Source organism: Thamnophis elegans, chromosome 15 (assembly GCF_009769535.1).
Source record: "Thamnophis elegans isolate rThaEle1 chromosome 15, rThaEle1.pri, whole genome shotgun sequence".
NCBI classification, from domain to species: domain Eukaryota; kingdom Metazoa; phylum Chordata; class Lepidosauria; order Squamata; family Colubridae; genus Thamnophis; species Thamnophis elegans.
In genome coordinates, this window is record NC_045555.1 from 14,190,075 (window position 1) to 14,217,554 (window position 27,480).

Genomic DNA, 27,480 nt, shown 5'->3' on the forward strand with positions numbered 1-27,480 from the left:
GCCACTTTAAGACTTGTGGACTTCAACTCCCAAAGTTCCTCAGCCAGCTTCTACCCCCATTCAGGCGTTTCGCTAGCTGAGGAACTTTGGGAGTTGAAGTCCACAAGTCTTAAAGTGGCCAAGGTTGGAGACCCCTGCTCTAGATCTCACCGGAAATCAGCGGCGAAAGCGGGTGGGAGTTGTAGTCCTAGGATGAGCCGATGCTCCTATTGGCTGTCCTGGAGGCTCCCAGGCGTTTGGATGGGGCGCGGATGAGCGGAATCCCTGCTGGGAGCCGCGGGGCACAGGAACAGGTAAGCCCGACGATCGTGTTCTCCCGATCGGGATCTCCTTTTGACCACCAGGATCTTATTTGTCTCCCTCTCGGTAAAAATTAAAGGTTCTGATGCCGTGTTGTAGCCGCCCCTCTTGACTTTTTTGACCCTATGCCTGCTACGGTAGTATCCCTTATTGATGTAGCACAGCCGAGATCGCAGGCGGCATTGTATACCAATTTCGTTGTCTACATGATGTACAATGACAATAAGGGCTATACTAACTTGTGGACACGGTGGCTCAGTGGCTAAGACACTGAGCTTGTCGATCAGAAAGGTCGGCAGTTCAGCGGTTGGAATCCCTATCTCCGCGTAACGGACTGAGCTCCCGTTACTTGTCCCAGCTTCTGCCAACCTAGCAATTTGAAACCGTAAAAATGCAAGTAGAAAAATAGGAACCACCTTTGGTGGGAAGGTAACAGTGTTCTGTGCGTTTAGTCATGCCAGCCACATGACCATGGAGACATCTTAGGACCGTGCTGGCTCTTCGGCTTTGAAACGGAGATGAGCACCGCCCCCTAGAGTCAGGAATGACTAGCATATATGTGCGAGAGGGAACCTTTACCTTTATCTATAATTATTTGCAATCTCTAGACTAGATATTCTTAATGGCTCAACTGTACTCGGGTTTGTATGGTCTGACAAATATAGAATTTTGAAAGCAACATTCAAGCACAACATTATTTGTGGAAACTATGTGCCACAGGAGCACTGAGAAATCCCTGAAAAGTGACATTTACTTACTTACCTATTCAGCCTCTTATAAGGGGATGGGGGTACGGGTATCAAGCTTTTATTGTACCTGCCACTAATCCCATTGGTACCCTGGGTGTTTGCATTGAAGGACAGTGGCTTACGAACCCTATTCAGCCAATATATCAGTGGTAGTCAACCTGGTCCCTACCGCCCACTAGTGGGCATTCCAGTTTCATGATGGGCGGTAGGGGTTTGCTATAACTCTGCTTTATAAATTTTATAAAGTAAAGTTATTTCCCTACTTTATAAATCACCATTAATATGAAACAGGTGGCCGGTTAGAAAATTTTACTACTAACAGAGATACAAAAGTGGGTAGTAGGTATAAAAAGGTTGACTACCTCTGCAATATATGATTATCCCCATCCCCAGTTTTGTGAATGGAGATATTGCTTCTGGAAAGCAACCGCCTCCCTCTTTCTGCCTCGTTAGACATTTTAAAGAAGATACTTAAACAGTGATTAAAAGAAATAAATAAAAAATATGGAGATAAAATACAACCACATAAACAAGAAATTAAAGTGGCTAAAGGTTATAGTTATTGAATATATTGTTCAGAAGATTGAACATTGCTACAAGCTAAACACGAATATCAAGAACTATGATCAACATATTATAAATCAACAAATGGGATTTCTCTGCTGGAGTAAATTGAAGCCTAAGGATGTAAAATATGGAGAGAGATGAATGAAGCCTAAGGATCTAAAAGAAAGGGGGGAGGGAGGGAGAGAGAGAGAGTTTTCACTGTAAATTGTTCTGCGCATGTGCAAAGAACAATTTACATTGAACAGTTCACATGTGCACAACGCGCATCTAGCATGTACACAGGTTACGAACCAGTAGTAAAACCGGCACCAACCTACCCCTGTTCCAATTGGAAAATTAAGGAACCTTCCCCACAAACACTCTCAGGCATCTATTACCATAATATTTAATTACTTCGGTAATTAAATGCTTCAGGGATTCCAGCCTGAGTGTCCCAGGGGTACTTATTTGCCCATTGCAAGAGAAGTAATGAAATTATACTGCAATTGTGAGTTGGCTTTTTTTTTTTGCAAGAATTTGGTAAGTATAAGATGATGGGGCAGATTGCATCCAATCATTAGCGACACATTTTTTCCAATGCATTTATATTGTGGTATGGGATTAGTGACTGCTATGGCAGAGATGCAGGTCAAGCTAGCGACTCTTCTTTCTTCTTTCTAGTATATTGTCACTTCCTCTAATCACCAGTCACGTAGTGCATGACATGCTGAAGCAAGCAGGCTGCTGCAATAACTGGGCATTTTCATCTTGGAAAAGGACAACTTTCCATGGTTCTTGCATTCATTCCCACTTTCTCTTCCTGCATGCTCATTACTGATGTAGCCTCCAATGCTTGTCTATTGATAATTCACAGGGTGTCAGTGCCAGGATAGGAAGCTGGTGACAGTGAAGTTCCTTTTGTTGTCATAGTCCCCACTTGAAGTAGCCACAGAGATCCCGGCAAAAGTCAGCAAAGGAAGAAGAACCTACTTGTAAGTGTAGCTGTGACTTCCTGTTGAGTTCTGTTAATTCTGCCATTGTTACCCCAAAACACTCCAAAGTGTCCCGTAACTCAGAAGTAGGTGCTGCGTGCACTATGCTTCCAACTTACTGAAGCGGTGACTTTTGTGGGCAAGTGTTAAATGCATGTTCTTGCTGATATTTGTGTATCTATTCAGGGCTACACAATGAGGGAAGGTTGTTCCCCTCTTCCTAATTCTGTATCTTCTCATCCAACCACCTCCTTGGAAGAGCCCAGGCCATCCACTTCTGCTATGGCACTAGAGGAACTGGATAGTCCCAGACGACATGGTAAGCCAGCATTTCAAAACCTCTGCCACCGGGGGCCATCAGACAGGCCATGTGCCAAATGCCTTAGAGATGTATGCTTTGCCCATTTTGCCTCTGTCTAATGCAAAGCTCCCTCTTGACCCAGTTTATAGGGAATGTGGTACCTTAAAGCCCATTATGAACCATACGCCCATTATCTAGTGCAGTGATGGCGAACCTATGGCACACATGCTACAGGTGGCAGGTGGAGCCATATCAATGGGCACGTGAGGTTAGCTCTGGCGAGCATGTGTGTGCCAGCCACCTGATTTTCAAGACTTCTGGGCCCACCAGAAGTCGGAAAGGGGTCATTTCCAGACTTCAGTGGGCCTCTGGCAGGGCGTGGGAGGCCATTTTTGCCATCCCCGGGCTCCAAAGGGAGAGCAAAAAACGGACCTTCCGGTCGAACCGGAAGTCAGCAAACGAGCTGTTTCCAGCTTCCGGAGGGTCTCCAAGGGGGTGGGGAAGGCTGTTTTTGCCCTCCCCAAACTCCTAGGAAGGGCCTAGAGCCTGGGGAGGGCAAAAGACGGGTTCACCGTGCCATCACATACCAAAATGGTGGTTGTGGGGGGGTCACGTGTGCATGTGCGGGGGGAAGGCACATAGAATTATGGGGGTGGGCACGCATGCGCATGACACCCCCGTGATCCCCCCGCTTTTGGCACGCGATGGCGAAAAGGTTAGCCATCACTGATTTAGTGGGATTAATTTCATATAGTCATCCAAAGTATTCATATTGTATCTCAAATAGCTTTCACACTGTGCCACAGGGAAACTACAAAGGAAAGGAGTGGGGACCAGTGATGCAACAACAGTTCTGGCACCAACATCACAGTCAAAGGAAGGAAGCACCAGTATGGAGGCCTTTCGCCTTTCCCTGGAGGATCTCAGGGTAGCCGTCCTCCAGAACTGTAAGCCTGAAGCACTTTCAACTTTTGTCTTATTCGTGTACTCACTCGACATGGAAGCACAGGGTTTGCCTCTTCGGCCACACTCCACAAAAATAGCTAGGGGCAATATTCCCAGGTTTGCCCAAGCAGAGGGAAAGGTGCTTCAAGTCAAATGAATTGACCAATGAAAATCAAGATCAAAGCTCAGATAGAAATGAAGATCTTGAAAGCCCAAGAGAGAAGTAATTTACTGAACCACTTTATAGCTTCTTTAGATTTGTTCCAAGTCTTACTTACACACTCCCATTAGACCTGGGTAGTGGAACGGAACAATCTCTGTGGAAACCGTTCCCCTTTAGACTGGTACTGTGCCCAGAGTGATCACCAAAGCAATGATGGTTCTAAGAAGTAAGTAAGTAAGTAAGTAAGATCTTTATTACGGTCAAAGACCAGCAATATACATTTGTCTTTACACTATATTAAAAATACTAACATTAAAATATAATTAAAAGTATTTACATTAAAAGTGGATAATAACATTATGGTCCAAAGATTGTTAAAGGTATGTCCAGATAATTGGTACAAGATGGTACTATACTGTAGCCAATTTTTTTCTTATGGACATTGCAGCAGCACAGAACTTTGCCACTGCATACGTGGTAGCCGGGTTAGTGTCCTGGAGGAGAAAGCCTAGATAAACATTGTCTGCCCTCCCTGGCAATCTAAGAAGACATCTTGAGATTCATCTTGCTCATCAAACACTCTTGAGAGAGAAAGTATTGAACAGCTTTAACTTGAGGAAGATGCTTAACTGAGATGCCAAGTGTTCTTCAGCATGCTGGCTGAGGAATTCTCGGAGTTGAAGTCCATATATCTTAAAGTTGCTGGTTCTCCTTGAAAATATGGTTTTAAGATATCTCTTTCCTGTTGGCTCCCACTTTGGTAACCAAGAACAATAATGGCATTTACAATAAGTTCATGGGATGTGGTACATTTAAAATAGGCAATTCGCATGTGGCGGAGCAACGACAGCTTCCAAGAGACATAATTATACATTTTTTCACAAGAGAATCCAGAAATGCGATTTTACAAAAGTTTTATAAAAGCAGGCTCCGAATTGAGAACCACGATTTGTTCGTCTTTAAAGATATTCCGCTTCAGATGCTCCACGCAAGGAGAAGTTATACTTTCTTAACCCAAGAACTCAGAAATCGTCAAATAAAGTATAAATGGGAGGCTCCAGTTGGAATTACAGTTACATTTGAAAATCAAAGATTTCGTATTAATTCTGTTTCGGAAGCTCGGGACTTTTATTATAAAATTCTGAAGGCGGGGCTTCCTGACTCACCCGGAAACGCGGAAGGACAAGGTGAAGGAAAGACAAGCAGCAACTCATTTGACTACAAGAAGGAGGGAGTTGCTCTCCCCCTACTGGAGAGGCAGAAGAGCGGAAACTGAGGATTCAGTTATATCTACAAAGCAGCGGGACACGTGGTTATAAGGCAGAGGGTTGCCTTTTCTTTCCGGAAGGACAGAAGAGTAAAGAATACAGACCCAGCGACGTTTTTAAAATACTTTCTAAGCTTTTGGACTGATTAAAACTTTAGGATTTCTGTTTGGTATGAAATGGTGAAGTTGTGTATTGATACGGGACTTTTACAAGACTTATTTGAGTTTAAATCCAAACTGCGCACGAAGTGTTTTCTGTGAGGAAAGCGGGGACTAAGATTTATTTGAATTGCGGTTTGGGGTGAATGGAGTGTGGAGCAGAAAGGAAGGTGGAATGGGATATTGATGAAGGAATCTTGGGATTGAACGAACTGGTATGAATTTTGGGCATATGTTTTATGAATCTACAAGTCTGAAGTATAATATAAAAAGCTCAGGATTTTAAAGTGAAGAGTGAGATCCTAATCTTATGCAATCTGGGCTTGGGAGGAATGGAGATGTGAAACGAAGGATAGGAAGTTGAGCAGCGAAAATATGAAGACAAATTGATCTTTGTATAAACTAATATTTGAATATAAGCTTAAGAAAGACTATCTGGAGATTCTACAGGAAGATGGGGGTAAATATCAAAGAACTAAGGGACGAGGACAAAATATAAATGGAATGATTTATACTGTTTAAAATTTGAAGAATGATGGGAGGCTGAGCATAATGCAAAAGAGTTTTTAATTTTACTTTATTTACTTTTTTGTTTTTGTTTTCTTTTTCGGAGTGTTCTTTTTATTTTATTTTCATTATTATTGTTAATAAGATACTTTGAAGGTGAATGGTACTGAACTGTGCCGGGTGTGTGACCTGGGAAGTCGGAGGGGGTTAGGGAGGGGGGTTCATTGGGGGTGGGTGGGTGGGTGGAGATATAGCTTCAATATATAGAAGAATACACTTGTATACTGCTGTTCCTTATCTTTTCTTTTTATTTTTCTCTTTTTTTTCTTATTGCTTTTTTCTTTCCCTTTTTTTTTTCTGGGTGTAAGGAATAGAGAAATGCACCATAGTGAGAAGTAGAGGAAAAGAAGAGGGAGAAGTAAGGAGGGAGGAAGAGGGGAATGTAAGGAGGATGAGAGGGGAAGGAGGGTGAGAAAGGCGAGAAAGGAAGATAGGAGGGGAAAGGGAAGTAGGAGGGGTGATTGTTGGAGGGAGAAAGGAAAGTTGGAGGGGGAGAAGAAGGGATGTGTGAAAGTGATAGGTGGGGTTTATGAGTTGCGTTTCGGTTGGGGGTGTTTTTTTTTTTTTTGTTTGTTTGTTTTTTGTTCTTCTTACGATTATAATATTATTATTGCCAATATCCAGTATATAAGTGAATGTACAAAATTGAAAATGAAAAAATGAATAAAACATTTACAATTAAAAAAGAATAAAAAAAAAAAAAATAGGCAATCACTGCCATCAGCTTTGGTGATGTAGCTTCTTATTATACCTCTTTGACTTCTCTTGACAGTGAAAACCATGAACCATCGTCTTGAGGCACAGAACAGAAGACTCTCCGCCCTGGAAGAATGGAGGGCAGAGTCAGAGGCCCATAGAAATGGTTTGCCCTAACCCTCCACATTCTTCAGTCCTCCATCTTGCCTCAATTTCCATTTGTTTTAGGGTTTTGTATGTATTTAAATAAACCTTTTGTGAAAGGATGAAGACGTCAAACAAATGTCTTGTTTATTTTATTTTATTTTACATACACACACACACACACACACACGTGTGTGTGTGTGTGTGTGTGTGTGTGTGTGTGTTCCAGCAGAACTCTGGAATGCCTTGAGCAATTTTAACCAAACTTGGTACACACATGATTTTCTCTCTGGAAACAAATATTGTGGGGATAAGACACCCCTAACACCCCTCGGGGTGTGTATTCTTTAAAATATAGCCTGCTGTGCCTTCAAATGGCTTCTACTGTACTGCCGTAAAATGGCTTCTACTGAACAGTGCAGTGGATTTGCCATGATAATGGCTTCACAGTACTCCACAGGGGCGCTCCTTCTGGTAAGGGGGAAAATCCAACATTAGAAATTACGTTTGGTCCGGACATTTCCCCCCTATAAATACCAGGGCAACGCCAGATTATCAGATAGTTTGATTTATAACTCACTTTTCATCCTGAGGTTCTGGGTGGAAGATACAGCACTCTCCCCTCAATTTTCTCCTCACAGCAGCAACCCTGAAATAAAGACCTAGTCCAGTATCTTAACTACTATAGTATTCTGGCTCTTTCCAGGCTTTTTCTCCACAGCAAAAGCCCCCCTATCTTCATTCTCTCTAGGTATTGGATGGAGAAGGGGCAGCTTGGCCATAAATATGGCTGCTTTTGACATTCACAAATAATTCATCCTCCCCTCCTTTCACATTCAAATTCTTTGCTAAACTACACCCCCCCCCCTATTGATAGCAAACTCATCCAAATCTACTAAAGATATTCCAGAGACTAAGTTGCATTGATTGTAGGACATTGAGCCACTTTGACTTCTCTCATGTATGAGAGGAAGGATGCTTGCCTTCAAAACAAATTCAGGCACTTTCTATTGAACTTAGAAAGTTTTTCTACATGCCATTTTTCTGATACTTTTTGCCATGAAATCAAATATTTTCACACGTAACCATTACAGCTGGTTAAGAAACTAACCTGACACCATTTCAACGGTTCAAATTATACCCCCCAAAGCACCTTGACCTTGACTAGTTTCCATCCTAGGAGAATTTCTCTTAGGTTTATTTTAAAAATATAAATATTAAAGGTAAAGGTTCCCCTTGCACATATATGCGTCGTTCCTGACTCTAGGGGACGGTGCTCATCTCTGTTTCAAATCCGAAGAGCCAGTGCTGCCTGAAGATGTCTCCGTGGTCATGTGGCTGGCATGACTAAATGCCAAAGGTACACAGAACACTGTTACCTTCCCACCAAAGGTGGTCTCCATTTTTCTACTTGCATTTTTAGGTGCTTTTGAACTGCTAGGTAGACAGAAGCTGGGACAAGTAACAGCTCACTCCGTTACGTGATGCTAGGGATTTGGACCGCTGAACTGCCGACCTTTCTGATTGACAAGCTCAGCGTCTTAGCCACTGAGCCACCTCGTCCCTATATAAATATTACAGTAGTTGAATTGCATCTCTTTCCCTCACTCCAGATTCGCAGCAATGTAATTTTCTCTGATGTTTTTCAACCACTCCCCATCAACATTTTGTAAGCTGCTTTTCAAAGTGGCTCATTGTCTGCAGGCTACTGGAAAGAAGGAAAGAGTCCGAAATCCCAATACCAAGGAAGCAAATTAACTCCATCCACAAGTAGTGGTGCAAGGGAATGGTGGTACTAATAAGTCCAGTTCTGTGGCTGGTAAGTAGCACGGATATACGGTTGTGATTGGCTACCGTAACTAGGCCAGAGGAAAAGTACCTCAAGCAAAATGATATCCCTCTATTAGGAGCAATGCAAATAAATCATAAGTTGCCACAGGGGTGCAATTTCATAGTAGACATAGGTTCCAGGCATTGTGATCAGTCAAGGTGGCAAGTACAATACTGATGCACAAGTTCTCAGAAACGGGAACATTATTGTAAAGAGTAAAAAATTGTGGCCATGGGAACCATTGTCAGCAGAAAAGCAAAAAAAACTGTATTGCACCTCAAACAACAGAACAAGCAAGAGTTTGTAGAACCAAGCTCAGACGCGCTCAAAGGAGTACCAAGCCCATGTTTAAAAAGGTTTTAAGAAGTTTGGAAAGTTTCAACTTGGTGTTATGCAAGCCTGTGGGACAGTATAAAATAGCCACACAAGCTGTGCATATTCCAATATCCGACCCCATCATTAATCATAGAATCTATGAAAGTGTGTTAACTGCGCTACATCAGGAGGAGGAAAGCAGTTTAACTCGAACAACTATTGAAGGTTAATTAAGCCTCAGGTGTGGGTTGGAAATGAGATAAAGTTTCAAAGATTGATGGTGAAGGTGTGTCATATAAAAATGGTTACCAGGGCATATCTGTCCTGCAGCTAAAAGAAATGGAAGTCTACAGTCCTTTCTATTATTTGATCCTCCAATTGATAAATATACCCATAACACAAGGAACGTTGCACAGAAGAGCTACCTTTGCTCTGCCTTGGGAAAAAACATAATCTATGCAGTAATCTGAATGGTTTAAAATGAAATAGAAATAATCGTAATAGTCTGCCCTATTCTCACTTTAAGTCACAATTCACCAGGTCATCAAAAGACATAAGAAGCTGATGTGTAATCCAACTGGCTGCTTAATATTACAATTTCTTGAGGAACGCCACTTAATTGAAGACTTTCACTTGGTAATTTTTGTATTAAGTCAGCATTGCCATCTCAAAAACTAATTATGCTTCAAGCAATAAGACAATAGTTTTATAAATGAAGTGATGTGAAGATCTCAAAAGATCTCCATCTTGTTTAATTTATAAAACCATAAAGGCAGAATTTAATTTATAAAATGGGAAGGAAGGAATCCAGCAAGATCAGAAGTCAACATACCTGTCCTTAAATCATCTTTTCTGACACCATGGTCAGTGCTAACATTTCAGAATAAAGGAATAAAATGCTATTTTACTTCCTTGTATTAAAATAGAAATTCTCAGACTTGAGAATTTGTGTAGAGACCTTTGAGGTAATATTTAGTCCCTGCAATTTTCTTGGTTTGTCCTTCCTACAGCGGGGTGTAACTGGGGCTCTTAGTCATCCAGCTGGCAATGCCTACAGTGAAAGTCTTTCTAGCCTGGTGCCTTACCACTCTGGCTTCCCACTCACTTTTACATATTTTTTTATTTAAATAAAGCAACCGAGATTTGCCCAGTTGACAAAAAAAAATTTCCTACGACAAGAATTTTATGCCCAACCTACTGGTAGAATACAGGACACCGAGAAATCTTTTTCCCCCCATAAACCACTGCTCCCTTTTCAAACTCTTATCTTTTCTCAAGACAAAAATATTCTTCCCCATGAAGGCTATAAAAAGAGAGTTAGTAGGGCTCCAAATGCATGGCTATGACCGCCATTTTGACTCTCTGATAATCCTGGAGTCAAACCAACCAATAAAGAAGCTAAAAATGCTTGTTCTTCAAGAGGTTTATGGACCCCCCCCCCCATTCTTTCCTATCTAAATATTGAACTCTGCGTTGTTTTTATGTCAGTTAGAACAAACTGCTGACCTCTAAGCAATCATTGTTGCTAGTTCTCACATTGCCAGACTAATCAGTAATAATCTTTTTCCGGATCCATGGCATTATGCTTAAATCAGTGTTCCTCAAATGCTCCTGTCATAGCACTGGAGTAGAACCTGTGGCCCCTCAGATAACAAGCAACACACAGCATCCCTCATCATTAACCATGTTGACTAAGGCTGCCCTGAGCTGTAATGTAACAAGAAGGGAGGGGGGGTATCACCCCTGCACTAATATAATGAAATCTGCATGGCAGAATAGATGGCCACTGAAACTGCTTATATAGCAATAGCAGTTAACTTATATACCGCTTCATAGGGCTTTCAGCCCTCTCTAAGCGGTTTACAGAGTCAGCATATCGCCCCCACAGTCTGGGTCCTCATTTCACCCACCTCGGAAGGATGGAAGGCTGAGTCAACCTTGAGCCGGTGAGATTTGAACAGCCGAACTGCAGAACTGCAGTCAGCTGAAGTAGCCTGCAGTGCTGCATTTAACCACTGTGCCACCTCGGCTCAGTCTATATAACTGAGACTGTCTCTGCAATAAATGGGACTGGTACTACAAAGTATCTTACTGTCTCTTTGGAATTTGGAGGATTTACACCTACAATTTTTACCATTTAAAAGACATAAAGATATGTACGAACAAAGCTTAGCATCCATTGACAATCATTAACCCCTTCCACCTAAGGACTTGCAATGCAGAAATCACTGGATTTTGGAGATGAAATCTTTTTCCCATGTTGGATTAAACATGTTTAAAACATGCAAGTCAGTAAAAGTTCTATACTACTAATAGTATAGATTTACTTTACAGGATATTGTACATAAAGTAGTCAAGAAAAAGATTTTAGTGAGAATACAGTTATTTTTAATAATTCAAATAGCAATTTATTATGTCTATTATACATAGTTGCACAATTTGAGGCTGGTTACATACAATCAATTTTCAAAATTTCTTGGAATAGTTTCTAGATTGCAACATGCAAGTGTCCATGAAAATATTTGGCTTTTTTTCTTTTGAAATTCTGAACAGGCACTTACATGAGGGAATCAAGTTGTCTCTATCACAGGTTTTAAGAAGAAGAGAAATATCCCAGCACGCAAAGTATTCTTGGCTTTATCAAAGTGCCACAGTAATAAAACAATTCTTCCCTAAATATAATTTAGCAATTTTGCTTACTTCATACAGTAAGATAACCAACAATACTTGCACTTTAGAAACGTTTTGACAAATAGGCCAAGTGAATTGTAAATGTGAGTAGCCTTCTATTCAACAGGTCCTCATAGTGTGCTAAACAGGCAGTGTGGTTCTAAAAACTATATGTTAATTGTGGACAAATTGAGGCTAACAAGATTTGCCTGAAAATACTACATTCCAGAAAGAATTATAAAAATAAACCAATATTTTGCTGCAGAAGAATGCCATCTTCGGAAATCCAGGTGTTTTTCATCTATATATTTTTGTACAAGCCCACATTTCCTCACAGAAGCTCAGCATGGAAAAGGAATAAGATATTCTATTTTTGAGGAGAACAGTGAAAAATATGTATTTGATGAGAAATAAAATTTTGTGCAAATGATCCAGTATTCAAGAGTGTAATTAGTAAAAATTATCTTAAAACATTTTATCATATACACACACCCTTAAACAAACTGGGGTTTAATGAGAGAATACTGTATTTTATCCCAGGTCATACAAATCTTGAAGTGAATTGGAATATGATCATAGTCATTGGAATGAGTACGCTAAGGGGAAGACAAGAGTGTGCAGCCACTTGTCTTGAAAAACTGATTCCAAAAGAACCTTGTTTATACACATTCCTCACAAAAAAATCTGAAAACAGTAATATGCTCTCAGATCTATTCCAAATACATCTACTTCCCTGGGGTAAAGACAACAGTATCATTATAAAACCTGAATTTATCATTTTAAGACAATTTTTTATTAAGTCTCCAATGTTACAGACAGCAGATGAGGAAATATGTATGATATGCAGTCGGATATAGAAAGAGGAAATGCTTTAGTTTACCATCAATGAAAGCAAAACTTAGATGCACCATACTACATGCATGGAAACACATAACTAGACTTCTTTAAGCTTTATGCATCTCTGACTGCATCACACCAGACAAAAGTAAAATGTGCAGTATAAAATAGCTTAAGAAAGTTCCAGTGTTTCAGAAAGCACTTACTTTAAATGTATGTACAGAACTGAATATTTACTTGAAGAATGTTTTAGTAGTGTGGGAAATGCAGCACTGTAAGATGAGGAAGACGGTTGTAATGGGAGTTTGGCCTTTCTTTCCTACAGGCTGTTGCCACCTTTAATCTGCTGATCTACAGACATTTTTCATCCCGTAGATCCAGTTCACATTTCAGGCTGTTCTGCAGATGCCTGTGGCTCTGGACTTTCAAACCGCTGATGGAAGTTGGTTCTTTGTTTCCTCAGTTTTTCAGGAGCTTTTCTCCAGAGAATAATTTCCTATTTCAGGATGCAAGAAAATACCGGATTAAAATATTGGTAAGAACATTTGGTCAAAGACCTAGCAGCTGTGCTGTAAACTGTCCAATCAGCCCACTTCTTTGCATGTACTTCTGTTCTGATGAAGTACAGCATATTTTATTTAGCTGCACCATTTTTATTCTCCTTTATATAACAGAATGAAGGTCATAGTACAGGCAGTCCTTATTTAATGATCATTTGTTGAATGGCCATTCAAATTTACAATGGCACTAAGGAAATGTTATGGCTTGTCCTCAAAGTTATGGCCAACGCAGTGCCCCCGGGGTCAGGTGATTAAAATTTGGGCTTTTGGCAACCTCTCACATTTATAACCACAGCATGCGCTTCCCCCACCTGCCTATCTTCCTCTCCATCTCTAGTTCATCCTGCACTTACTGTCACTTATTCCTGTTATTCCCTGCTGCTCTTTGCCAATTTCTTCCTTCTGCAGCAGACAAGGCGCACCCGGCCAAAGCAACTGCTGACCCTCCACAAGACCATGCAAGACCTCCCTCGCACAGCATCCGAAATGGTCGGCAGCAGAAGGAAGAAGATGGTGAAAGAGAGTTCAGGGTAGGGGTAAGCAAAAGTAGCACGCAGGATGGCCAAAGAGCAGAGGTGTCGGTGGAGAAAGGTGGGATGGAGTTAAAGCGCAGGTAGGACAGCAGGGTGGCAGAAGTGCAAAGTTCTTGTAGTGCAGTTCTGGCCTAACAGCTGCAACCAACACTACCAGAACTGCTGTTATTAAGTGGTGTGGTCATGTGTTTCGCCTAAATGCCCACTTCTTAGTGAAATTCCAGAAATTCCCGTCCCAACTGTGATAAGAGGTATCTTAAGACTGCATTAAGATCAGTATTAGTTAAAAGGAATCATTAAGTACTGTTTAAACACAATGTTCATAAGCACAGAGTTTAATGCTGAAAAGTTTCTGTTCAGTGGATACAGTTTCTTTAATTATATCAATTTCTCTAACTGACACAAAGCCAAAAGGTTTATGATGTTAGTCCTAATTTTAAAACATATACACCCATATGATTTTTTTAGCTGTAAGAAACTACTATATCTGGAAGCTATTAGAAATACATCAATGTCATCAAACTATTCCAGTTACAGAACCTTATACCTGCTGTTTGAAGTACCGTCTGTCTTCTTCGTCTACTAGGACTAGGTTCAAGAAGTATCTTACTGAAAATTTTTTGTTTACATCTCTCATTGTGGGAGTAGGATCATAGCCAGCCAAGAATAGTCTTATGGGAATAGATTCACCTTAAATGGAAAATAAATTGGTTACAAAGTTTAATATTGCAAATTCAGGTTTACATCTTTTTTTACAAGCCATTTTTCAATAAAGCAAGCTGAGTTAATTTCCTGGGGGCACAAATCGCTTTGTGGAAGTTAATTTTAGGGAATTTAAAATATCCCTCTGCATATCATTTTCTGGGGAATAACAGCTTTGGAGAGTATTACACTCATCTTAAGCCTGACACCTGACTGTGCAGAGTTAGAAAGCTTTTTAGTCCAATAAATTCTCATAGCACATTTAATTTATCATAATAAAAGAACATGGTTGGCCTTATTTTACTTGACATGTAAGAAAGCAAGTAATGTTTTCTCATCTTACTTGCTTCATCAAAGAAGTAAGACAAGTTGTACAGGAAGGAACATCTAAATTAAGAGCTCAGTTATTCTTTTCCAATACAGGAAGATTGTTTATTGTTGAAGGTGTCCTTAAAATTCTCAGCTGATACAAATCCTAGCTATTCTGCATTACAGATAAATAAGAGCTGAATGCACTCACTCACCTTTAACTGGTGCACCATCCATTATTTCATATTTTGCAATGGTCTCCGTTTCTGTTGTTGTACTGGGTCCTAGATAGTTATATAGAAGTACAAACAAGTAGCATAGTGTTTAATATAGTTTTTTTCTCAATTTTCTATTTATAACTGCAATTATTTCAGTAAGATAAAATCCAATATGAAGTATATTTCAACTGTATAAAGGTAGTCTTCGAACTTACGATCATAAGCTCAAAATGTCTGTTGTTAAGTGCGTCATTTAAGTGAATTTTGTCCCATTTTATGACACTTCTTGCCACAGTTGTTAAGTGAATCACTGCAACTGATACTTTAGTAACATGGTTGTTAAGTGAATTTGGCTTCCCTATTGACTTTACTTGTCAGAAGGTCGCAAAAGGTGATCACATGAGCCTGAGACACTGGGTCATAAGCATGAACCAGTTGGCAATCATCTGAATTTTGATCACATGATAATGGGGATACTTCAACGGTCCTAACTGTGAAAAACAGTCATAAGTCATTTTTTCAGTGCTGTTGTAACCTTGAATGGTCACAAATGAACTGTTGTAAGTCGAGGACTACTTGTATTGTAACTGTACAACTGTACACTATTTGATTACATAATATTTTTTTAAAATGGGTCTTTCTAAATGTCACAGCAGAATTTTAATTAATACACCAAGCAACGTTTTTGTACTCCTGTAGTACTAAAATAAACTATCAAGACAATTGAATATACTGTGTTTCCCTGAAAATACAACCTGCCCCAAAAACAAGCCCTATCCTGGTTTTCCACTCCTGTGCATAATATAAGCCCTACCCTAAAAATAAGCCCTAGTTAAGTCCTGCCCACCATCTGGTTGTACGAGGTGGGGCGAGGCACAGGCATAAAAATCAAGGTAGGGCAGGAGTAGGGGAGTGGAGCTGCCCCACACGCTTCACTTACCTTAGGATTGCTGTAGCCAGGCCTTCCTCACCCTGACACCTATTGCATTGCTGCACAATGCCATGTGGCTCATCACACCAGTGCTGTTGCTCGTGCACACAACGGTACAAAACACCACACAGCCTCCTGCTTGAGTAGTGGCATCAGCGTGATGAGCCACATGGCATCCTGCCACACACAGTGGCACCAGCGCGACAAGCCACACAGCGTCTGGCTACGAGTGACCAGAGAACAAGTCAAGCGGCAGCGTGACAGGTGTCAGGATAGATATGGGAGGCGTGGCTGCAGTGGTCCTAAGGTAAGTAGATAAGACATTCCCTGAGAACAAGACTTGGTGCTTATTTTGGGGCCAAAAAGAAAATAAGACCGGGTCTTATTTTCAGGTAAACACGGTAGAAGTAAATCATGCCCAGTGGTCCTAAGGTAAGTAGATAAGACATTCCCTGAGAACAAGACTTGGTGCTTATTTTGGGGCCAAAAAGAAAATAAGACCGGGTCTTATTTTCAGGTAAACACGGTAGAAGTAAATCATGCCCAGAAGGTGCGCTAAATATTTCTGCATATTAATTTGCCAAAGCATATAACCCTAACTTTTGAATATTTACTATAATTTATTATTGTTTTGAATCATCTCTATTATCAAAAACTTATGCTATGCTTTTTTTGAGATTCTTCTATATTTTAACCCATTGTACAAAAGTCTTCTATCTTTCGTAATGCAATTAAAGGACAAAACAAAATTACATATGACTATTTAAGGGTAATATTTTAAAAACTATTTCAGAGGCCCTTTGGAAGAAGATTGTTTTCTGCAAATCAAGTTAGTTAATTTTAAAATTACAGTAAAATTTCATAATATATTAAATGGCATTCAGGCAAACAAATGATGTTTAAAAATTATTTTTTAAAAAACCAAGGGCCTAATAGAAAAGGCAAGACCTAAATGATTAACAACAAACTATTTTTTCTTCATCTTACCAATTCCAGTTATTTCTTTTTTTATCAGCTGTAATTCCATATGTTGAATTTTTATTCTTACTAAGAGGAAGTAGATTTTTCCAACAATTACATCCTTTAAGTGATACCTTAAAACAAAAAAAGAGATCTATAAAAAGTTGAACTCTGTAGGCATTATTATCTCAGTATGCATTTGGTCTCAGAGACAACTATTAAGTTGGGATGATTAACAATTAGCAGCTGTTAATTTTTCCATTGGCACAAAGGATTTCCCACAATTAAAGAGTAGATAGGCAGTACTGCATTGAAGTTGGCATCATTTAAACTTGTTTTCTTGAATACTGTTAGGCCCTTAAACATATTACTAGCATTTGAATTGAACTCAGAAACAGACAATAGCTAGTCACATGGTCCAAAAAAACCTAGCCACAGTTAAAATTCCAGCTACCAACATTTTTCAAAGTTTGTCCCATATGCCCTTGCTCAAAATAATCCCACAAAAAGGGACACTGCCCATATTTTGGTGAAGTCAGTATGCAATTAGAAGAGTATCCCCAACTAACATACTGATGTATAGCAAAAGAATGGCAAAGTCGTGAGACAGCCATGATATTCTTCAAAACTCAGGCTTGTGCAATATTTTAATATTCCCTGCAAATAACTAATTTGCTTCATAAGTGAAATCTAGTATTCCAATTTATTCTTTACAGTATTATAAGGTTTTATTTGCTGTTCCGGGAATGTTTTAAACACTCAGGATTATGCAAAATTGTGACACCCCCCCCAACCTAAGCCTAAAGTCCAATCTATCATTTCAAAACTCACGACTATTTTCTATATGAGTAGACAATTTAATATGTAAGGAAAAAGAAAAACTATATAAACACAGTTTCAAAATAAAGATGAATCCTTCTGAATTTTGATCACCATGGGAAAAAAAAGGTTTGGCAATTTCCCCCAAATACAACAATTAGCAATCAATTGCTAATCATTTCCATGTGCCTTGAACTGTTTTTTTGCTGGATGTTTTTTTGAAATTTATATTTGTACTTCATTTAAATTAGACATACTTGGATTTGTTATATTCAAATTCTATATGCAGACAATCTTCAATGCCAACTTCCATTTTAATAGAGTTGTTAACATCTGGGTAAGTTGCAAGCTGGTGAACAATAAGATCGTATTCTTTAATCAAGTCTGACAATCTTCTTACTATTGTCACTTTAAGGAAATACCTATAAAAGAATGACATTATTGGAGATTACATAACAGAATATTTTAAAACTCACATACACTCCTTCAATATTGGCAACTGCAGAAACAGCCATCTGTATTAAATCATCAGTAGGCTGTTTCTAAGGCTCATAAATTGCATTGGTAATTTGAAATGTATGAGTCAATCAAGTCAATTTATCTAGTCTAGTTTCACAACCATGTTAGTTAATAAGAATTATTTTATTTCCCAAAGTAAAATGGGAGGTATTTACACTAAAAATGTATACACACATCTATAGAAAAAATATATTTGAACCCATTTTGCTTTAACTTTTGAATGCTTCTATTTCTTAAACTTTACTATATTAAGTGATTTTTATAATAAAAGCAAAAAAAAAAAATTTCACCCTTTTGTTTGTGAAAACCCTTTTGATCAAATGTTTCTATAAGCAGAACATATCTATTGAATTTTAAAATGTATACAATACATATTGACATTCCAGTTCAGCTAAATGAGAGTGCTATAACTAGCTACATAAAAATTTCATACCTCAATCTAACATTGGCACCAATGTAGGATTCATATGGTTTCTCAACTTGCATAAATTCAAAGTCATAGCTTCTACTTTGTGTTAATTCACCAGGTAAGGCCAGTTCTTTCACTAAGTTTACAAATTCATGAGTATTGCTCTTGTCATTGAAAAGTTCTGCAAAATTAAGAAATACAGTCAGAAAATATATAAAAGTAACATTTCTGACAACAATGCAACATTTTTTTAAAAATAATTTATTATTTGGGTAATTTTGTGGGTAAGCAACTGGCAAAGAAGACATGTGTTGTTATTTCTTAAAGTGAAACTGAAAGAAAGAACATATTTTTTTAACATTTACAAAACATTTCATGCAATAGTTTTTCAAAAGTTTGATTGCAATACAAAGATCTTACAGTGGGGCAAAAAAATATTTAGTCAGCCACCAATTGTGCAAGTTCTCCCACTTGAAAAGATGAGAGAGGCCTGTAATTGACATCATAGGTAGACCTCAACTATGAGAGACAAAATGAGAAAACAAATCCAGACAATCACATTGTCTGATTTGGAAAGAATTTTTTGGCAAATTATGGTGGAAAATAAGTATTTGGTCAATATCAAAAATTCATCTCAATACTGTGTTATATATCCTTTGTTGGCAATGATAGAGGTCAAACATTTTCTGTAAGTCTTCACAAGGTTGGCACACACTGTTGCTGGTATGTTAGCCCATTCCTCCATGCAGATCTTCTCTAGAGCAGTGATGTTTTGGGGCTGTCGCTGGGCAACACGGACTTTCAACTCCTCCAAAGGTTTTCTATGGGGTTGAGATCTGGAGACTGGCTAGGCCACTCCAGGACCTTGAAATGCTTCTTACGAAGCCACTCCTTTGTTGCCTGGGCGGTATGTTTGGAATCATTGTCATGCTGAAAGACCCAGCCACGTTTCATCTTCAATGCCCTTGCTGATGGAAGGAGGTTTGCACTCAAAATCTCACGATACATGGCCCGATACATTCATTCTTTCCTGTACATGGATCAGTCGTCCTCGTCCCTTTGCAGAGAAACAGCCCCAAAGCATGACGTTGCCCGTGCTTCACAGTAGGTATGGTGTTCTTTGGATACAACTCAGCATTTTCTCTCCTCCAAACACGACGAGTTGTTTTTCTACCAAACAGTTCTACTTTGGTTTCATCTGACCATATGACATTCTCCCAATCCTCTTCTGGATCATCCAAATGCTCTCTAGCAAATTTCAGATATGTACTGGCTTAAGCAGGCACTGCAGGATCTGAGTCCCTGGCGGCGTAGTGTGTTACTGATGGTAGCCTTTGTTACGTTGGTCCCAGCTCTCTGCAGGTCATTCACTATGTCCCCCGTGTGGTTCTGGGATTTTTGCTCACCGTTCTTGTGATCATTTTGACCCCACGGGGTGAGCTATTGCATGGAACCCCAGATCAAGGGAGATTATCAGTGATCTTGTATGTCTTCCATTTTCTAATTATTGCTCCCACAGTTGATTTCTTCACACCAAGCTGCTTGCCTATTGCAGAGTCAGTCTTCCCAGCCTGGTGCAGGTCTACAATTTTGTTTCTGGTGTCCTTCGACAGCTCTTTGGTCTTCACCATAGTGGAGTTTGGAGTGTGACTGTTTGAAGTTGTGGACAGGTGTCTTTTATACTGCTAACAAGTTCAAACAGGTGCCATTAATACAGATAATGAGTGGAGGACAGAGAAGGCTCTTAAAGAAGAAATTACAGGTCTGTGAGAACCAGAAATCTTGCTTGTTTGTAGGTGACCAAATAGTTATTTTCCACCATAATTTGCAAAAAAAAAAATCTTTCCAAATCAGATAATGTGATTGTCTGGATTTGTTTTCTCATTTTGTCTCTCATACTTGAGGTCTATCTATGATGTCAATTACAGGCCTCTCTCATCTTTTCAAGTGGGAGAACTTGCACAATTGGTGGCTGACTAAATACTTTTTTGCCCCACTGTATATTTCACTAGAACTTGGAAGTCTTTTGTTAATGATGCTGCTTAAATAGTCTGATGTATTTTAATATCAACATAGCCAATTCAACAAACATTTTTACACTGTGTATTTAACAATTCAAATTTTAGTACAACTTCTTCCTCCTAGTTTCACATTTCTCATAAGCATGGAACAATTCTTTAAAAAAAGTTGCTGATGAAACATAACATAAAAGCTAAACTCGGTATTACGCAAGCCAACTTCCTCTTGTGCAACAGGACTTTCTATTACTCTCCTTTTTCTACTCTCCTTTCAATTACATCTTTCCTTACTATACCAGTTTTGTGACTAACTTAGTAACCAATATGTTGTGCAAAACATTTTGCAACATGTGGGAGCATAAAAGAATCTCTCTTTGAATCGCATGCTTTCTGCAAGGCTCACACAACAGGTTCGCAAGTTGCCTCTGGCTATCTTTATTCATGTGCCAAGGCAGTTGAGACTGCTTTAACACTCCTGCAATTTCTCTTTTGAATATTTGGCACAACCCCTCATTATGTGGATCATATTGTAAAATGTACATTTTTATAGGATAGTAGCTTGATAAAAACAGTAGAGGAAACTTTTAATTCTTTCTTCTCAAGTATTGTACTATTGACTTCAAATAGGACATATTCAACGTATTTGAAACTGTTTCAATGGCTATACAACAAAGGTTTGGTTGCTGAAAATGATGGAACTTGTGGAGATAACTTGACTTCTTTGATCAGACAAAAGACAGAATCTACATTTATTGCTGAATGGAAACTTCTTGTAGACTTTTTGCGTAGAACAGAAAAATTAAAGTGATTTATTGTTTTCATGATTAAAAATAAGAGATAAACTTATAACCACTGTAAAGAAAATTGGAAGCTACTTCTTTGAATCTATTTTTTCTTTACTTTCTTTTTACTTTCTTGCACTTTTGATTTCTTTCTCTTCTTTTTCTTACTTTATGTTTTGTTATACTTTAAAAAAAACTTTAATAAGTGTGTGTGTGTGCCTGTGTGCACACACCCATACATTATATTCTGTATATTCATACACACATATACACTACTTTATTGGCTATGTCATCACATAAAAATTCACTTATAATGTATATCACATTATATTGTACATTCAAATAAATAATAAGCAATTCTAAACAGTTAATTCATTATTAAGTTCAATATTTCATAATGCTTGCTATTCCGCTACCTCAGTATTATTCCTGTGCCAAGTTGAAATTACAATTTCTACAAACCATAGTGAACATTTTACATTTTATCCAGATTCAATATCAGGTCTGTAACTCACCAATTTGCCCTACGAATTCAATTCTTATTCCTTGATGCTCTAGCCTCTTTCCATGTTGTTTAAAGACTATATTTACCTGGGGGGAAAACCAATATATTAATGTAGTGCTCCTATATCTTTGCATAGTCTCATAAATTATTAACTATACAAGGACATAGCGGCAATAGGAAAAATTTATACACAATTTTCCATTTTATTTATAGATCGTTCTTATGTGTGCGCCTTCAATTCAGTGGACTCCTGACAACTATTTATTAAATTTCTACACAGATATGTCCATGTAATTTTCTTCGCTATATTTTCAGAAGTGGTTTTCCATTGCCTTCTGCCTAGGGCTGAGAGAAAATGACTGGCTCAAAGTCATCCAATAGGTTTTCATGGGCTAGAAGTCACAATCTCTTGGTCTCTGTCTAGTAACATAAACTACTACACCCTAATCCTAGAACTAATAATGACTTACAATTATTTAAAATTAAATTCTTTGGAAAAAATGCTCAGGGCACCATAAACAAGATTTTTAGAAAAATATTTTCTAAATTGGCATACTTTGCCAACTCCTTTCAGTGTCTTGATGACTTTCAAATAAAATATCAAAATATTAATATTAAATATTGTATATATATCTTCAAAAGTCATGGGCATGGGGTTTTTTAGCCTAGAATTTGGGTAGAGAAGCTTAAAGACATAAATAAAATGCTCTTGTTAGTTTTTCCTTCCTTCACTTAAAATGAATATTATACCTGACCAAAATCTCCAAATAGCTACAACTATAAGGGGACAGCTTTCATACTGAAACTGTTTATTTGCATACAAAAATTGTAATATATTCTAGTTTTACTCAGAAACAAATAAAACAACCACTGAAACTCTAAAGCACATTATAGCCATATTAATGTGTCCTTTTGTTTATATTTATTACAGACCATTTTGAGGGTACAAAGGATAAAATTTACCTTTCCTGAAACTGATTCTCCATCATAGAACAAGTAATGTTTTTCTACTTTGTTATCTTCTGTTTTGATTTCAGCTGTTTTTCGCGATTCAGCATCATTCAGAACAACATCAATCTCACATATGGGACCAAACAAATTTCCAAGAAAACTCTGCAATAAAAGTAATACTTATTTAAATGTACGAAACAGGAACTTTATCTAGCACAATACTGTAGACAAAGATATTGGAAGCTTTGTAAGTAATTTTTCAAAGTAAAAATTAAAAATTTATGCATTCATGATAGAAACTCTTACAGCGATATTAGGATCAGAATACTGATAAATTCACTATAAAAAGCAAATATCTTGCTACAGTAGAAAACTAACTACTTTTTATAACATCAACTCCCTCTATTCTGTATATTCTATATCACTTTAAATCAATGATAATTTTTAAAGGTTTCATTTCTAGGTTTTAAATATTGCATAGGAATGTAATTCAAATTACAATAAATTAGCTTAATATACTGGATGCATGGTTGTTTAAGACAAATATGTTATGTAGTATTCGAACTACCTTAGACCCTAAATTATGCTATAAGAATATATAACATTTGGAAAGCTAAACCCCTGCTCAGAGATTCTGCCTGTAAGAGTGGTTTCTAAAGTTTGGGTCAGCTGGACACTATTTTTATGTACTGGTCACCATGATGGGCTCAACCAATTACAAATCATCCCCTTAGGAGATGTAGGCTAATGAGGTTGTTATTTCCTACCAATCTCTTTTATCAGTCTCTATGCTGTCTGCCAAAACTCTTTCTTTGCAGGTGAGCGTCCTTCCAAAACAAAACACAAATAAAATGAGTGCCATAGAATTTATTGGCCATTTTACTGTAAAGGTAATAATCCTTGACTTACAGCCATTCATTTAGCATCTGTTGAAGTGATGACAGTGCTGAAAAAATGGACTTACAATGCCTGCCCAAAGTTACAGCCATTGTACCATCTTCACGATCAAAATTGGGGAGCTTGGCAGCCTGCCTGCACTTACAACTTCAAGGGCACTTCAACTCTCCCCACCCACCTAGCTCCCTCTCATCTATATACCCTTTTGGTTAGCTGCTGCCCTTGCTTTATAAGGAGGCAAACAGCCTCAGAATCATGCAACTCTGGGGCTCCTTGCCATACCCCAGGATGCATTCATTCGCCACCCGCCCTTTCTCTTCAGCCACGCATGGCTTCCCAGTCCAGCCCAGCATGTGCCAGCGAGCATTCATTTTCTCCCAGACCACTCCAGCCAGTACCAGCAAGTGTTTTGTTTGCTCCCCCCAACCTGTCCCAGCTGCCTTCTCTTCCAGAATAGACCTTTCACCTTTTGCTGTGTCCTCTTTGGATCCAGCTTCTCCTGCGAGGGTTCTTACAGCACACATGACTTTCTGAGTCTTTGTAAAGCTCCACTCTCTTTGCAAAGTTGAGCCATCTTTCCAAAGGCATTCCAAAGACAGCACAGCTTTACAAAGGCTCAGTACTGTAGAAAACATTTGCTGGAGAAACTGGTCTGAAAAGGAGATAGCAAGAGGCCAAAGGTCAGTGCAGAGAACTGGGAGAAATGCATGCTTGCTGGTGGTTGGTTGAGTCAGGCTGGGGAGCCACATGGAGCAGCGGGGGGGGGGGAGGCATCTGTGCAAATGAATGTTGCTGGCACTTGCTGATTGCTGCCCTATAAGGCAGGGGCCAAAAGGGCATAGATAGGAGATATAGGTGAATGAAGGGAGTTGGAGGTGGTCCCTTACCTGAGGTTCGCGGCTGGGTGGGGCTGAGCCCAGAATGGCATGGATTTGGGGGAGGGGGTGCTCGCTTAATGAACCATGATTCTAATTTAAGGACTGAGTCACCTTAAATCTCACTTTAAGACTACACTGATATTTTGACAGTAATGCCAGTTCAAATTATGGTTGTAAGTCAAAGACTTGCCTCTCCTGTTGCTGTTATATATTTTTCCTCACCTGGTAGATATACTCTGACAATTTCAACATATAATACGCCGATACTCCGGGTGGCAGAAGCCCGGGACCCAGTCAAATTCGCTGCGCAAGGTGAAACGGCCGGCAGCAGCCCTGCTCTCCTGCTGCGGCTTCTGTTTCAATAGGGAAGAAAACTTCCTTTCGCTTCCCGGGCTTCTGCCGCCCGGCAGAAGCCCCGGGACCCAGTCAAATTCGGGAAGCGAAAGGAAGTTTTCTTCCCTACTGAAACAGAAGCCGCAGCAGGAGAGCGAGGCTGCTGCCGGCCGTTTCACTTTGCGCAGCGAATTTGACTGGGTCCCGGGCTTCTGCCACCCGGCAGAAGCCCCGGGACCCAGTCAAATTCGCTGCGCAAGGTGAAACGGCTGGCAGCAGCCTCGCTCTCCTGCGGCCAGCGTCCGTTTCAGTCGCTTCCCTTGTCCGTCTTGATTGCTGGAAGCAGTAACAAACGGCGCGTCCGCTCCGCATCGCCCTGACAACCACCCCAGCCGGCGGCTGCCAGGCCTCGCTGGAGTCAATTGCAAAGCTGCGTTCAGCGCTTTGAGGACCTGAGGCATCTTGGGAAATGTAGTTCCCTATCAGAAAGAATGGAGTAGCTGCGAATTTGTAACAACATAATATAACTTGGTGCTTCGCAGGTTACGAAAATCTCGTTTGATTTGCACACTGTTTTTAAAAGTTAGATAAAGAAATTATGCTGTGAAAGCGACTAGATAGCCCCCCTCCCCTTCCTGTGTGTGAGAAAGGGAAGGAGAGGAAGGAAGGAGGGAGGGGGGAGGAAAAGAAGAAGGGAGGGGGGGAGAAGATGGAAGGAGAAAAGATGGATGGAAGGAGAAAGAATGGAAGGAGAAGGAGGAAGATGGAAGAAGAAAGGAAGAAAAAGAAGAAGGGAGGGAGAAGGAAGGAGGTAGGAAGAAAAGGGGAAGAGAGGGAAAGAGCAGAAAGACAAAGAGGATGAAGTTGATAGGCAAGAGGAAGGGGGAAGGAAGGGAAAAAAGAGGGAGAGAGTGAAGATGATTGTGCTTCCTAATCAAAGACACTATCTTTCCAGATGTTACCAAATTGTTATTCTGCTAGTAAAGCAAGATTTAAGCTGACTAATTCCCATTCCACAATACACTGTAACTATGCCTAACTTTTGAACAATATTAAAAGAAGTACCTATAGATAGATGCCATTTTATATTAAGCTACTTTTATTTTAGTTTTTTAGCTTTATGTCTTAGTTTTAGACAAATAATAATCTGGGGTTTTTGCTCCTGCAGATGTAGCTTGCAATGGTAACAATAGTGATAATACTCTGAATTTGCCTTCATTCATAATACTCTGTATTCTTCTTTTAGCTTGCATTTTGTGTGGTCCTCTTTTTTACGTATAAACAGTATGTTAAATTATGTTCTATGCTGCTCTTCACCAAAAGGAAGTTTGACTGACTAAAAACAAACTACTGAGCTATAACCATCTACCATTTATTTTCTGTGAGAACTAGAGACATTGCAGGAAATGCCTCTACTCTGAAGCTGGTGACCAAAACTAAATGAAAAATATATTTAAAAAATCAAGAAACCTATCGGGCATTGAGTATTACTGGGCATTTTGGCACTAAGAATGGCACAGTGAGGACCCAAAAGCAGAACAGGGAGAAATGTTTGCAAATTTTACTATAACTTGGTCTTGTTGTATCATCTTCATTTAGAAGAGTATTTTTCTAGCTTCTGGCACAGAAACAGATTAAGGAGGCCTTACAAAATGGGAATATTCCAGCCACTATTCTTCCCACCTCCATAATTCCCTCCTGTCACCTGAAAAGGGTGTAAGGGCTGTAGAGTAGTCAAGCCTCCCCACCATTCATTCGCCATGAGATTATATTTTTTAAACATTTGTAGAAAAAGGAAGTAATAACCAACAACTAAACAAAAATAGAAAGAATATGGCCCCACATGGTTGCTCCTTATCAAATCAATACTCTTTTTAATTTGCTGAGCCAGCTAGTTCAACATCACTGAGAAACCAATTTAGTTATGGTTCATTCCAGAGGTTTTGTCTCATATCATGTAAATGAAATATTTCAATATGATCACACAATGCAATCACCACAGCTTAATGTCTGTGGGAAATGAACTCCAAATCTGCAACTCTCCCCCTATACTCCACATACTGTAAATAAGGGGTGTCAAAGTCGCATCGTCATTGCATCATACGACATATCGCTGTTCTCCTTTTGCTAAACCAGGCGTGGCCGTGGCCAGCATGTGACACATCCAGCCCATGGGCCACGAGTTTGACAGTTCTACTTTAAATGATAAATATGTTGACTATATTTTGATATATTATCATATCTGAGTGGCAACAAACCAGACAATTACCAGAATTTGCTTTCTGTTGCTCTCTATCATCCAACGACTGCTCATATTTTTAGCCTAGATATTGTAAACCTATATCTACCCAGTGAAAGAAAACATGAGTACACAAATTCTAGGAGGCTCATTTGCCTCATAGAAGCTGTTGTTTTCTGTTTAATAAATATACATCTTCTATATTTCATAAGGAAATCAGCTAAGATCTTGAGATATTGTTGCAACATCTCACTATCCCAAATATGCAGCCAGAGCGCACTATTACTCAACATATAGCAAGGAATGCAGCAACAAGCTTATCTAGCAATGCTTTTCCTTGGATCAATCACTGGATATTCACTTTTACCTCACAAAAAGGTAGAGTTTAAAACAAATGCAAAATAAACAGCAATGTCATATAATTGTTTATTTTGG

At 39.2% G+C, this 27,480-nt stretch overlaps 1 protein-coding gene and 1 long non-coding RNA gene across 4 annotated transcripts in view; one reads left to right on the forward strand and one right to left on the reverse strand.

The window, feature by feature from the left end:
* Positions 1-97: 97 nt before the first annotated feature.
* Positions 98-6,955, forward strand: LOC116518227. Of its 2 annotated transcripts, none has more exons than XR_004256529.1 (5): positions 98-293; positions 2,470-2,587; positions 2,774-2,906; positions 3,676-3,835; positions 6,762-6,955. It is a non-coding gene; the product is annotated as an uncharacterized LOC116518227 (long non-coding RNA). The 2 variants fall into 2 exon arrangements; XR_004256528.1 differs by having other exon boundaries at positions 102-293; positions 3,695-3,835.
* Positions 6,956-11,340: 4,385 nt separating this feature from the next.
* LOC116518328 (vacuolar protein sorting-associated protein 26A) overlaps positions 11,341-27,480 on the reverse strand; it is a 176,083-nt gene continuing 159,943 nt past the window's right edge. The window contains exons 2-9 of one of the 2 annotated variants that reach the window (XM_032231661.1): positions 22,711-22,860; positions 21,758-21,833; positions 18,467-18,623; positions 17,772-17,936; positions 16,723-16,829; positions 14,802-14,870; positions 14,123-14,265; positions 11,341-12,978 (exon numbers count right to left, since the gene is read on the reverse strand). In XM_032231661.1, coding sequence (XP_032087552.1) covers positions 12,865-12,978; positions 14,123-14,265; positions 14,802-14,870; positions 16,723-16,829; positions 17,772-17,936; positions 18,467-18,623; positions 21,758-21,833; positions 22,711-22,860 — 981 coding nt within the window. In that variant the 3' untranslated portion in view covers positions 11,341-12,864. Of the gene's footprint in view, positions 12,979-14,122; positions 14,266-14,801; positions 14,871-16,722; positions 16,830-17,771; positions 17,937-18,466; positions 18,631-21,757; positions 21,834-22,710; positions 22,861-27,480 lie in introns of both variants that reach the window. The other variant, XM_032231658.1, reaches the window with a different exon arrangement.